This window comes from Elaeis guineensis, chromosome 7 (genome assembly GCF_000442705.2).
Source record: "Elaeis guineensis isolate ETL-2024a chromosome 7, EG11, whole genome shotgun sequence".
In the NCBI taxonomy this organism is placed as follows: Eukaryota; Viridiplantae; Streptophyta; class Magnoliopsida; order Arecales; family Arecaceae; genus Elaeis; species Elaeis guineensis.
In genome coordinates, this window is record NC_025999.2 from 5755788 (window position 1) to 5771017 (window position 15230).

The 15230-nt window shown below is 36.3% G+C and overlaps 1 protein-coding gene across 1 annotated transcript; it reads right to left on the reverse strand.

Annotated features, from left to right (window-relative positions):
• Positions 1 to 12406: 12406 nt before the first annotated feature.
• On the reverse strand, positions 12407 to 13104 carry LOC105035706 (auxin-responsive protein SAUR71). Its single transcript, XM_010911369.4, has one exon. It carries the CDS (start codon positions 13032 to 13034, stop codon positions 12627 to 12629), a length of 408 nt encoding a protein of 135 aa, XP_010909671.1. The 5' UTR covers positions 13035 to 13104; the 3' UTR covers positions 12407 to 12626.
• Positions 13105 to 15230: the final 2126 nt, after the last annotated feature.

Below are 15230 nucleotides of genomic sequence, written 5' to 3' on the forward strand. Positions count from 1 at the left end.
CGGCGACGGGTGTAACCGCCTGGTAGTGGGCCGCCCACGGTCAGGGGAATTGATTGCGAAAGATAATGGAGCAGACACGTGGGCATCACCTCGACTCGCCACGTGGAATCCGTTATGAGCGGTGGAGCGGCGTCCGTCGTCAGGAGAATCGCATGGTATCCGTCGCAGGAGGTGGAGCAGGTTCGTGGCCGTTACTGTGGCCTGCCAGGGGGATAATGGAGCTGTGCGGAGTACGCTACAGGAAGTGGAGCAGAGCGGCTATGGCAGCTGCGGCTTGTCAGGGAATGATGATACTGTGTGGAGTCCGCCACAGGAGGTGGAGCAGGGTCGCGGCCGTTTTGAGGGCCTGTCAGGGGGCGTGGATCTGTCGATTGAAGCTCGGCAATGGTCGAAACCGTCGTCGGTGGAGCCCGGCTCCCGTAGGAGTCCGGGCGGAGCTGCACTGATGTCGTCGGCGGAGCCCGACTTCCGTAGGAGTCCGGGCGGAGCTGCGCTGCAAACAAAGTCAAGGGTGAAGTCCGGCTCTCATAGGAGTCCGGATTGAGCTTACCAGCAATTGATATTGGGAGCGGAGCCCGGCTCCCGTAGGAGTCCGGGCAGAGCTGTTTTGATGTTGGCGGCGGAGCCCGGCTCCCGTAGGAGTCCGGGCGGAGCTGCACTTGCTGATGGCGGTGGAGCCCGGCTCCCGTAGGAGTCCAGGCGGAGCTGCACTTGCTGATGGCGGTGGAGCCTGGCTCCCGTAGGAGTCCGGGCGGAGCTGCGCTGATGCCGTCGGCGGAGCTCGGCTCCCGTAGGAGTCTGAGCGGAGCTGCGCTGCAAGCAAAGTCAAGGGTGAAGTCCGGCTCTGATAGGAGTCCGGATTGAGCTTACCAGCAATTGATATTGGGAGCGGAGCCCGGCTCCCGTAGGAGTCCGGGCAGAGCTGTTTTGATGTTGGCGGCGGAGCCCGGCTCCCGTAGGAGTCCGGGCGGAGCTGCACTTGCTGATGGCGGTGGAGCCCGGCTCCCGTAGGAGTCCGGGCGGAGCTGCACTTGCTGATGGCGGTGGAGCCTGGCGCCCGTAGGAGTCCGGGCGGAGCTGCACTTGCTGATGGTGGAGGAGCCCGGCTCCCGTAGGAGTCAGGGCGGAGCTGCACTTGCTGATGGTGGTTCCGCCGTGGGTTCCGGCTGTGGGTATTTTATACCCAACACCATCATAAGCGAAAGTTATGGAAATGAAAGTTTGGTCAATATGACAATTCGGTGGTTCACTCGCGTAGGTTTATTCCTATCTTATTTGGTATAGAATTTCTTGACTAGACATTCTATATCATATAATAAATAATCGATGAATGTGATCTTTGCTGAACCACTAAAATTTTGTAGCATTTAATTTTTTGACAAAATTTTTTTACCCTATATAATTGGTACCAAAAAATTAAATCATACACATCTAACGAAGAAAGAGTATTATATTAAAAAATAATTTTAAATACTTCAAAAATATTACATAAAGCAATACTAGAATTTTCTTAATTTTTTATGGTACTTGTTTAACATTTAATTTTTTCATAATTTTTATAAATGAATTTTTCAAAAAAATAAAAAATATAATGACTTTTTGATAAAATATTTTATCATAAAATATTTTAAAATTATTTTTTAATAATGATATCATTTTAATGCTTTGCAAATAAAATGATACTGTATTGTATAACCCATTTGCAATAAAAATTTATATATATATATATATATATATATATATATATATATATATATATATAATTTTTATCATAAAAAATTAAAAAAGGGAGAGATCAAAAGGAGGGATTCTAATTTTTTTAAATAACAAACAAGTCTTTGTCATAAAAAAATATATTAACTTTTTACAAGAAATATTTTTATCATAATAAATTAAAAAAAAGAGAGAACAAAAAGAGAAAATCTAATTGTTTTTCAACAACTAAGCCTTTGTCACAAAAATATATTACTTTTTGTAATAAAATATTTTCATCACGATAAATTAAAAAAAATAAGGGAACAAAAAGAAAAATCTAAATTTTTTGTAACAAACAAATCTTTGTCACAAAAAATTTATTGACCTTTTACAATAAAAATTTTTGTCTCAATAATTAAAAAAAAGGAGGAAACAATAGGAGGAAATCTAATGTTTTTGCAACAATCAAGCCTTTGCCACAAAAATATATTAACTATTTACAATAAAATATTTTCATCACAATACATTAAAAAAAAGGAGAGAACAAAAGGAGGGAATCTAAATTTTTTGCAACAAGCAAACTTTTGTCATAAAAAAATATAAAAAATATAATCACTTTTTGCAATATAGTTAATACTTTCATCATAATAAACTAAATAGTGGTTTAGACTTTTTGTGATAAAATATTTTGTCACAACAATTTTACTTAAAATAACAATTGTGATTTTGTTGCTATAAATAGAAAATTAAATTCAGAAAAAATTTATTTATGATAATTTTTTTTATCACAAATTGATAATTTTAGTAATAAATATGTTATCACAGATACATATATTTTTGTCACAAATACATTTGACGCTAAAATTCAAAAAATTAAGAAATGATGGGAGGATTATTTGCGACAAATTTGTTATTTTGTCGTAATAACTCAAGTCTCCGGTGATAAAAAAAGATTTCATCATAAAAATTTGATTTTTTACAATAAAATTATAATTTTTATAAAAATTTATTTTTAGTGATGATATTTTATTTCATCACTAAAAATTCATCACAAAAATATATATTTTTTTTTAGTGATACCATGTGAGATATGACTGGTGCAATGATAGCATATGATATTATACTTCGAATTATCCATGCTCTTGATTGTTCAAATATGGATTCTTCCCAAATTTTCTTAAAATTACGTTTCATGCTATGTCTTATGGGCTTTTATTTTGAGTGTTTGAAATATACACTCGAGAGAAGCATGATCCATTATCTTCATTATATATATATATATATATAGAGAGAGAGAAGAGAGAGAGAGAGGAGAGAGAGAGAGAGATTGATGTAAAGGGAAGCAAAGTTTGCCACCCAGGATATATTGAATCAGGGCTATTTACAGAATAGTGAACAGGACAAGATAAAATAGGGTGGGAGTAGGTTTTTAAGTGCACAGAATTTAATCTATTTAGAGCCTGCTGCGTTCCCATCCACTAACAGATACAAAATCACTAAGAAGATGAACATCCGCGCTGTGGTTAAAGAAGAGGTCAAAACTATGTGACCCTTTCTTGGTTTTTCTAAAAGATAGTGATCCTTTGGATAAACGAGTGAAGGGCTTAGAGTCCGACTGTGAATGCAATAGATTTCTTCAGAACAGTAACCAAACAGATTTCATATCTCTTCTTGACTTTTCACCTTCTCCAAGAGTAAAACATCTTTTTCGATTCAGAAGACAGGTTTAGATTAGACTTGAAAGGGAACCAAAGACTTCGTAATTATAGATGGCCTGAGCAACAACCGAAGAAGGAAAGAGGGTTGAGCAGCAAGTAGTAGTTAAACGAACTTCTGGATAGTTGAGGGAGTAAGGCCTATCCTTTCAGGTCCTGTCTTCACCCAGCTTATCCAAGAGGCTATGTAACTGAACAGCTTCCTAGGAGTATCTGAAGGGATCCATCTACTTGTTTGATAGCATATTGTGGGGTAGGACTTTATCTCTATTATCTTTGAGACATGCAATACCCGATCCTCATCAAATTATCATCTATTGTGGGGTAGGACTTTATCTCTGTTATCTCCAAGTCCAATGGATTTAGTAGGACACTTCAGACTACCATAAACTGAGAAAGATAGTTGGAAATGTTGAGCTATTATATCACACATGCACTATATATGACATGACATGTATGTATTATTATGTCATTTTATTCATATATCATTTCTTGCATTTTGATAATGCACTGACTTGTTGGCTTGTTACTCAATTGGCATACTCATATCTATCGGTATGCTATCATGTTGTAACCGGAACACTATTTGTCAGCGAGCCACATAAGCATATCGCATGGCATGGCCTTCCTCGGCATTTAGAATTGTAGAGGATAAGATTCTTAGGAAATGACACAATCTATCATACTTGCACCATTATATAATCATGCAGTTCGTATAGGAGTAGTGAACTTGCAGTGTCTTCCCACATCTAGAGTTCATCTGATACTGTGTTCCAGCAATTGAAAGCATGCTAGATGTTCCAAATACACATGATGAGGTATTGAGAACTTGCAAGTGTCTTCGGAGTTCCTATGATGGTGCACATGAAGCCTAGATTGAGGGAAATATTGCCAAAATACATCAATAAACAATTAGCATGAAGGTGTTCCAAATTTATAATTAGTAGCAAATCTGATTTTGACATTGTATTAACTAAATAATTGATTCATAAACTTAACTTCACAAGAAAAGGCTCAAAATAGTCAAGATGTATATAGGCTTAACATTCCCTATCCATTCCTCATTTAATGCTAGCCATAGCAAAAGAAGATAGCTGCAATTCTAGTAATTTCATCAAGCAACATGCTAATCATGGATGAAAAAATAAAGCATTAAATTTACTAATATAGCAAATTTTTCTAAGATTATGAGCCTTCTATTTCATGCCAAAAAAAAAAAAAAATCCTTCCTGTTATGGGGCATGCATCTTTGTCAGGGAACGTATCCTCCGAAAGAAGAAAGAAAACGACATTCTACCAAAAAAAAAAAAAAAAAAGGAAAGAAAAAGAAAGAAAACGACACCGAGATTCTCTCAAAAATCAAAATCTATAATAGCTATCAAAGATTACACCCACTAGCCGATGATATCACAGCCATCCATTAAATACACGTGTCACCAAAACAAACCCGCGCGGCTCACGTGACGCCGCCACCCAACTCCAATGTAAACGCCTCCGCCCATGCCGCTGCGTAACGCTACGCCCGTCTCAACGCAGCGATGTCGCTCTCGCCGCCCCTCTTGGCCTCGGCCGGCGGCGCCGGCGAGGGTCTGGTGGAGAATCGGAGGAGGTGGACGGAGAGCGACGAGGTGAGGCTGCTGAGGGCGGCGCTGGAGATCGCGGAGGAGGTGGCGGAAGCCTTCGACCCGTCGGTTCCTCTATCTCTTCGCCCGTCTCGGCCGTGCCCTCCGCGGATCGTCCTTCACCAGCGACGAGATCGTCTCCAAGATCCGCGAGCTCCGCCGGCGCTACGAGGAGAAGTGCTACAAGATCCGCGTCGGCGCCGACGTGGGCGACTTCAATGTCGCTGCCTTCGAGATCAGTGACAGGATCTGGGGTGGCGGCATCGCAGGCGCTGTGACCCAGAAGAGACAGAAAGAAGAAAAAATTCAAGAAGAAGAAGACAGTCTAGGGTTTTTTTTTTTTTTTTTTTTGTCCGGACTCTCTTAGGGAATTTGCAAATAAAATCTACGAATCGTAGATTTTGTTGGGGTTTAGTGGAGAGATTGCTTTCCATTGGAATAAATTTAATTAAGGTGGGTTTTAGTGAAGAAGATTTTTTTTTTTTTCTTTACCAATGGAAAGTGTCACCCAATAAATTTTATTATAGTAATTTTTTTTGGAGGTTTTTTATTCTTGTAATTTGTATTATGTTAAATATTACCGTAGCTGCCGGGATTTTTTTTTTTAAAAAGACAAATCGGGCATAATCCCTAGTTACAAGAACACAAACAAATCTTTTCACAAAAGCTACTGTAGATATGGGAATCTGTGATGCTGAAGGGCCTTTAAGACCAGCAGCTGTTATACGTTGTTTTGAATGCGAAGATAAAACATCTTCAACCAAATATATCATGCACTAATTTTGTATTTAGCATGGAAGATCGGTTGAAGGAAAGATGAATGGATGAAAAAAAAAGGATGGATAAAAAAAAAATAAATAAAAATATAAAAGATGGATGAATTTTTTATCGATCTTTTTATATGTTTGAATGAAATATAAAAAGATAGAAATGATTTTCTCCTCTATTTGAAACAGAGAGAATGAAAGAAATGATAAATGGTATTCATATAATATTTTTAGTAGATAAAAATATTAATATTATCAATTTATTATATTTATTTATATTAAATTAGAAAACAATATATAAATTTATAATCATTATAATATATAATTATATAAATATTTAATTTAATTTAATAAATAATTTAATAAATTAATTATATATATTAATTATATAAATCACTTATTAACTTAAAATTTAATTTAAATAGTTAATTAATATTATACAAATGACTAATTAAAAATAATAAATAAAAATAAAAATAAAAAATAATTTTTATTATTTAATTATAATTATCAAATTATGTATTAAAATTAAAATAATTAATAATAAAATTTAATAGTATATGATTAGTAGAATATATAAAAATATATATAAATAATATGAATGAAAAAGTAAAGAAATATTATAGTTTTGTCAAAAAATTAATGAGAAATAATTTTGTCAAAGCAAAAATTTATTCATCAATGTTCTATCCCTTCTTTTTTGCATCTTTCCAAGTTGGAAGGATATAAATTATGAGTCAGGATGGATGGACAATTCTTTTTTTTCTATCCTTCTTGTAATTTTTTGAATCAAATGATGGATGGAGGGCATCCATCCTTTCAGTCTTAATCATCTATCCTTTCATTTCATGATTCCAACCAAATACAAGATAAAGGATTAGGGAGATATTTATGCCTATAGGATGAGTTCAACAGTGATACAATATAACAATAAGAGCTGAATCATCTTCAACCCACAGCTGAGTTACATGATAAGGTAACATAGCAGATGTAATGCCTTCCCAAGCTGTTACTAGTTCGGCAAATGGAACTGAATAAGGTGGTGGTGGCCGGCCAGCTAAATAAATAACATTGGCCGTACAGTCCCTAAGAACAAATCCAATTACTGCCGCTGCTCCTTGAACAACTCCATCAAATGCTTTAGAACATCTAGAGAAGGGAGAACACATTTAACAACTAAATAAATAAGAAAAGTCTTACCAAATAAATAAATAAATAAATAAGAAACTGGGGATCGATACAGTTATAGATTTATCTAGTCCAGAGCCGAGGGAGAGAGAGGAAGCAAGAAGTTGTTTAGTAGTCTCCATACTCTATGCATGCATGTGCCATGTTTTTATCATAGTGGCATATTTATTAATTTTAATTTATGATAAAACAATAGAAAAATTTATGGGAATATATTGATATTGTATTCATGAATATTTTGGAGATTTGGGGATTAGGAAATAAAGTAAATTGAATAATATCAGTACATATCTATTTTTATATTTACACATACTTAGATATAGATAGAAATTTGGGTATCTTACTGATATTCGCATCTTTATCTATATTTGTTAAAGAAAAACAGGTTTGGTCGACATAAATAGACAATATTGGAATCTATTTGTAATCCTATTAATTTTATATAACACTCATAGACTTTTAAGAGAAATAAATGAGTATATAAATATGCTATTAATTTGATTTATCATCTATTTAGTAATGTCTTATAACTTCATGATTATAAAATTTAATTATCTGACTTTTATATATATATATATATATATATATATATATATATATATATATATATATATATATATATATTCAGTATCCAATTTGTATTCTTATCCATCTAAAATAATTATAGATATAAATTTTACTTCCAGCTAACATTCATATCCATATATATATTTATTAAATAAAATAAATATGGAAATAGATATACTAGTATCAATCTATATGTAATTCACACTAATTAGGATCATGAGTGCCCTATAATATTTTATATTTTAATTTGTATATATATATATATATTTATGAAACAAAGGGAGGAAATCCACATGAGGTGCTTGCTCAAGTTGGAATATTTAAGAAGTTATCTCTAGAATTTAAACCCAAAAACTCTTTCATTTGAATAAGGGCTATTGGCTCAACTCATGCTATAATATTTAATTTAAATTTCGTAAGATATTAGCCCCTTCTATATTTTCTTCTCCCTCCGTTGTTCTCTCTCCGCACTTCTCTAGTGAATACTAATCCCTTCTCTTTTGCTGCAAAAAAAAAAAAAAACAACTAGCCGAGCACTTATCTAGCTTTTCTCTTTAAGCTAGTCATAAGATAATATTCATTTTTGATATAACATCTATTTTAGTATATTAATATCTATAGTAATATTATATTAATATTATATTGATATCTATATTAATAAATATTATATTAAGATATTAATATTATATTAATATTATATTTATGTAAAGTTTGGGAGAAAAAGGATATGGTCTTCTATTAAAGGTTAGATATTTTATTTAGCTTTTCCATGAAAGTAAATGTTTAATTAATTGTAGATAAATTATTCTGCAATAAACCATTTTTTTCATGGTTAATTAAATATATTAAAATTATTTTTACAGGTATTATATTTTTAGGAATCAATTTTTTAGAAATAATATTTCAGGGAAGAAAAGTTCTTCCCATGAACCCAGTAAGTCTTAAAAAAAACTACCAGTTGGTGAACCTTTCTTCCTTGCATTAGTTGGGAGACGTTATGAATTAGAAGTTGAAAGATGAAGAGTATCAAGTTGAAGTGTAAATGCGTAAAGTACTAAAATTCTATGAAAATTGAAGGTGCCAACTTACTAAATTAACTTTTTAGTCATGGACACAGGTTCGAATTCTGCCTCCACTAGGACTTGGGAGCCCAAGAATGTTCTCATGTTGCAGCCCATTCTCTTTCTTATGGGCCTCTTTGAGAAATCCACAACAATTAAACATTGTTAAAATGATATATTCGTACTTTTATAGCTTGTAGCGTTGATTGTTTTTATTATATTATTTGCTATTAGATTAGAAATGTCAATGATCAAAATTAGCACCGTCATTGGAGCACAAGCTTGACATCAGAGCATGTGGGCATGTCATTCTTGCACATGTCAAAGTTCCTGACTGCCAAGCCCACTGGGCCATAACAAGTACGGCACCATAAATGCAGACTACGCTTAGACCTGGACCATTATGCACATTGTACCCCAAACTAACCACTTGCAACCAATCTTTTGATGATAATTTAGTATCAAGTGCATGAGACCTTTCCTTGCATGAGGTTGCTTGCCACCTTCCTATTTCCCACTTGTACGGGTAAATGAAATAAGCAACTTGCCCCCTGAAAATAAAAAAAATAATAATAATAATAAAAAAGAAAAACTCTTTGTGCATCGGAGACGGTGCAAAACCACACATATCACCTATAATGATTGATTTATATATAGGATCGAAAGAAAAAAAAATTTTTTTCATGCATCGTGTCTTGACCTAATGCATGAATCAATTATCGTGGATGGTGCATGCGTTCTGCACCACTTTTGGTGTACAAAAATTTTTTCAAAAAAAAATTAGCAACTTATGGGGGCTTTGATATCACCATGGACCCATGTTAATATAATTAGGCCATATAAAATTCACTGCTATATTTATTTCCTTAGGGCAGGGCAACAGCTTTAGAAAATCAAAGAACTCAGCTGAGACTACAACTAAATTGGAAAATGCATTGATTTGAAATGATTCAGAAATTCATATAAAAGTTTAAAAGCCATGCTTGATCTAGATCGTATCTCACCCGAATTTGAAACATAATATGGCACTTCAATAGGTTGATCCCAAGTGCCAAAAAATAGATTATAAGACAATTTCTTCGGTTTTAGGTCAAAGGGCTGTCATTCCTATTTAATTTCTTTCTTAGCAATAAAAAAGTATAAATATAATTTGTCATCAATATCTACAATTTTTTAGTTAAAATATTTATTTTAGTTGTATTTTGTACTTTTAATTCAAAAAATATGCATTATGGAAAGCATTATATGTTTTTATGAATTTATACTTAAATTCACCAATTAGTTCTCTGAGAAAGAGTTGAGGAATTCTAAGTTCAAGCTTCACAAATGGGAAAAGGTGTTTCAACCATTATTTCTATCGAAGAAACGTATGTATAATAGTATAACATGTTCTAAGAACTGCCTCTAATAAAATGCCACAAAGCGACAGTAAACAAGGTAAGAGAAGGAAAAGGTGTTGCAACCAAGACTTAGCCTTCAAAAGCCTCATCAATTACTAGCATCATGTATTTGAACAACTTTATTCGGACTAGGAAACTCTTCTTCTATTTCCCTCTTACCAAGAGGACTGGAATCCTGGAACAAAGACTTCTGGTGCAGCATAATCCCTTTTGTTCCCCGTAATATTTCTTTCACCCTTGGTACTGCATGACTACATCTAGAAGTACTGGCAATTGAATTGGATATGGCATCACCAACTCTTGTTATCAATGTCCACCTAACCCTCATGAAGTAGATCTACCATCAACCACTAAAGAATTTGTACTGAATGCATGCAGGGCTAGGGAAGGAATTCTGAAACTGTGGGTGGGTGCAAATGCTGTCTTTGACTTGTAAACTTTACTGTGAGACTTGATAGTCTGTACATTGAACATATCTATAGTGAGGCCATTTGGTGGGCCTCTCTCCCTCCCTCTCTCCACACACACTGGTAAGTCAGAATTAGAGACTTAGTTAATGTTAAAGGTAAAGAGAAGATTAACAAACTTTACTATAATCTAGAAGTTCATGAGTCAAGTCAGATCCATGTGCGACGAAATTTAAATGATGAAATATTTCATATCTTCGACTGTATTAACAGTCTAAGTCAGCTGCAAAATATGTGTTGAAGAAGAATGATCTGCTATGTATTAAATATCCTATGCAGTATATTAAAACACTTAACAGTTTTTCTTTTTCTTCAGACACTGAGATTCTATTCCCTTCTGTTCAGACCTGCATAGTCTGATATTGCATTCATTGGTTCTCTGAAATTATACTTGAACAAATGCCAATAACACATCACGCAAAGATATCTGGTGCGATTTTATGACAACCACAATGATTAGAACATATATAATACTGAGAAACAGAAAGATCGACAACTATATAAAGTGATTGATTGGATATAATTTATATCTCTAACCATAGTATATATATATCACCCACCTAAGACATAGTTGGCAACTGGACCAAGCAACAGCACATGGGAGACCACTGGAGCTAAGAAACCATGCAGTACATCCTCAATTTAGAGTACAAAAATTATATGGCATGCAAAACTGGTAGGCATCACCTTCCTGGTTTTGCTTCTCTGATCACATGAGATGTAAACAAAAAATAGAACTGGTGTGAATACTGAACTGTAGCCATGACTTTGGAAATGATGGAAAATCGGAGGGCATATTGAGAGACTACAATATAATACTTCTGAGGAAGTTCAGGAAAAGCTTAAAAAATATTCTGCGGAGATGAGACGGTGGTTCATTAGGGAAAATTAAGAAGCACTAAAGGAATAAAACATATACTAACACATAAAAGGTTAACATCAAGACCATTAGCATCTTGCTATGTTTTGTAATGGGAGAAGATTATTATAAGAATCCATTGGAAATGTTTAATAAGCATCACAACACTAGTAATTAAGCAACTTGAAGCAAGATCCTTGAGATGGATGTGACATTATGGATGGACTCAACATGGCAGCAGCTGCTTACTGCAACTAGAAAAATCTGCCATAACAAAAGCCTACTAATAATAGCATAACTACCTGCCTATTTGTGGATAGAGGGATTCACTTGCAATATAAGGGTGCCAACTAGTGAAGCTGATAAAAGTCTTTGGAGTTGGTACTCAAGGGTTTGGGTTTGTGTCCCATCCTTATCTAGATCTGGGTTAGGATTTCCCCTTCTATGGTTCTCTAGAAAGAGATTCACTTTTAATACACTACAATAAGTTAACTCCTCATTAGATGAGTACAATCCTATCAAACTGTAAACCACACAAACGAACACCATGTAGCAATATCATATAGAACTATAATTTTGTAATTTTCTACCAAAGAACTTCTTGCAATACGAGAGTGCCTACTTGTATAGCTTGCAATGTCTTGATATCAGTACCAAAGGACTGGCTCAGAATTCCATTCCCCATCTTAGTTCTACAAGAGAGATTAAATTCTAAATACACTACACTTAGATAACTCATCTTTAAATTATAGTAATAACATACACAAAGACCAAGAAAATGAGAGCCCTACTGTAACATCACATAGTACAAATTATGTAGCGAAATCGCAGAATTTATTAAATGTAATAAGACATAATGAGTAATAAAGACCTGCAATAGGTGCAGGTGATTTTGACTCGATCCAACACCAATAACAGCAATTGAGGGCATAGAACCATATGTCGACATGCAACCAAGGATACATAAATATAACTTCAAGCAATATAGTAAACTCTTGTAAATATATGAAAAATGTTATGTTAGTAATGCAAATCCTAACATTAATTATAAAGTTAAAACAAAGGGCGATTTAATCCTTTTTTTTTCCAAAAAAAAAACATTAAGTACAGAGCCGAGATTTTTTTTTTTTTCCTTTACATTCCGCCAGTTCCACTCAAACTATCTATTAATATTACAAAAAGAAAATGTCCAAATCGCCCTCCATCTCCTCAACTTCGGACCGATGGGTTAACACAATGATACACCAGTCGTCAGAAAGGGCAAAACGGGAAACAGCTCCAAAAGCTAGGGCTCCTCCTCAGCACGGGGAGACGGACCGGACCGGATCTCGTCGGGGAGAGACCGGAAGAGCTCCTCGAGGGCGAGATCGCCGGAGGCGCCGCCTCCGGAGGCGAGGAAGAACAGGACCTGGCGGAAGATGGGGACGGGGCAGGGGATGCGGAGGACCCCCCGCTGGTCGTAGCCGTACTCCTGGGCCGACCGACGGAGAAGCTCGACGAAGGCCGGTCGGCCCAGCAGCTCCGCCCGGACCGCGAACCGCTCCATCTCCTCCCCCACGTACACCGGGACGTGCCCCTCCGGCACCCTCCGCCGCCTTCCCCCGCCGCCGCCCCCGTCCTCCTTCCCCGCCCTCAGCGGCCTGTACTGCGACGAGTCCGCCACCCTCGACAGCCGTCTGATCAACCTCTTCATCCCCTCGCCAAGATCTCAAGAACCAAACAGAGAGAGAGAGAGAGAGAGAGAGAGAGGGTGGTGAGCGTGGGGAGGTGAGGGGATGGGAGCGGTAATGGGTATTTATATAGTTAGATAAATATATGGAATTTAGAACTATTAGGACAAGGAGGTTAGAAAATTAAAAAAAAAAAAAAAAAAAAGGAAGGTGGGAGGGGAGTGTAACGGACGGTACAAATAGGAGTACTTGGCAGGTACTGCTATATTTGGGCATTGGGGAACTCCGTAACGTTTATCTACGTCAAACATGGCAACAGCTATTCCACTGTATAAATTTATCACACGTCTTCAGCTAAGGTGGGCCCCGTAGCTCCTGTGAAAAGTGGAAGCCGGGCTCATTGTAGCTTTCGTGTTTGGCGAGATACACCAAAAGTGGATGGAGTGGTACGTGGCGCTCACTGAGAGAGAGGGGAGTTTCTTTTAGGCGCGCAGCTGGTGTGGTTCGAACACTTGCGATTGGCAAGCTTCTCCTTAAATCTCGTGCACTGCAGAGATAACGGAGAGTGAACCGTCTCAGTGTTCGCTCTCAACCGCCCCATGGTTAATGGGTTAGACCGGGTTTTGTTGGTGGTTTTACCGTCCCTAAAAGTCAAGAGTCCGGTTCACTACGGACCTAACCAATTCGCTCCGTTGGAGATAAGTTATGCGATAAAATGGCGGGTTAAAATATCATGTCGGCTTCCGTAGTCCGTTGCTGTACGGTGTCCGTGAGGCTTCGGCCTCCACTGCGGCAAGGGAGACGGCGTGGTGGGACCCATGCCTCCGGTGTCATTAATCTCCGTAATTGCGACCAGAAAGAAGGGAAGAGGTGTGTAATGGACTTAAATGCCCTTGGCCGCTTTAACTGCCGCATGTGAGCTGTTGGCTGTTGCCTAACTGCTTTTTACCAATTGACCAAAGTGACCATCAACCTTGCAAAATATTTGCTCACTTTCGCCTATATTAATTTTAAGAATTTTACTTCGATGCTTCAAAATTTTTTAAAATAATTTTTTTATATTTAATTTTCTTCTGACCATTTAATTCAAAATAAATGATACTGATTTATTTATTTATAATTAATTTTAAAAAATTATATATATATAGTTGGTATGGTAAATAATTTAAATTATGGAGATGATTTGAAAATCAAAAGTTGATTGATTCTTAATTAAAAAAATTAAAAATATTTTTAAAAATTAGTTATTTTGAAAATTCTATTTTTTTTTTGTTCTCTATTTTTTTCTCTTTCACCTCCGACCACTTCGGCATCCTCTCCCCTCACCATATTGACTGCCATCGATTAAGCACCACCCACCTCCGCTCCTTCCGACTGCTGCAACCACTTCTTTTCCACTATCTCCTTCTCGATCTCTGGCTGCCAAGCGATGAAAGGAGAAAACGTAGAAAAGCAAGTGGTGGAGAGACAAGCGACGAGGATTAAAATGATCAGTGAATTTGATTGACGAAGAGATGGGCAGGGAGGAAAAAAAGGAAAGGGGTGGAAGAAAGGTGGGTGGCATCAGGCAATTGACGATAGTAATGTCATGGCATCAGGCAATCGACGATAGTCGATGCCCACCATGGGATGGGGGGATAAGGGGATCACGGGTGGAGGAAGATAGAGGACTTACGGGTGGAGGGAGGTGAAGGAGCCTTGGATGACGTTAGGGGGTGGGGTGGGTGCGGAGAAGCTATGGGTAGTACTGTTGGGGGAGAGGGGGTGGATGGTGATGGGGAGGCGGATGGAGGAGGACAAGGATGGGGGGTGGCATGTGGTAGTGGGAAGGTGGGTGACGGCCAGAAGAAACTATAAAGAAAAAAATAATAAAAATAATAAAAAAATAAAATATTATTTTAAAAAATAATAAAATATAAAAAAATGATGGCAAGTATAATACCTTAAATATCTTTTTATAATAAAATAATATTAATAGAATACTATAGCAAAATTTTAAAAGAAATATCTTTCAGTTAGAATACTCAATATCATTATGAGTCATTACGATGGAGTTAAATGCAGCTAGCTATAAAATTTATTATGTTATTATTAAGTTTAATATTAAGCATATGATAAGATGATTCAATAAATATTATTGCATGATTTAAATCTAGGAAATGCTTTTTAAATATTGTCATGTATTTATGAGTGCCTTAAATTCTTGATTTTTTATTTTT

Coding starts and splice junctions, on each gene's coding strand:
- LOC105035706 (XM_010911369.4), bottom strand. CDS start 13,034: ATGAAGAGGTTGATCAGACGGCTGTCGAGGGTGGCGGACTCGTCGCAG.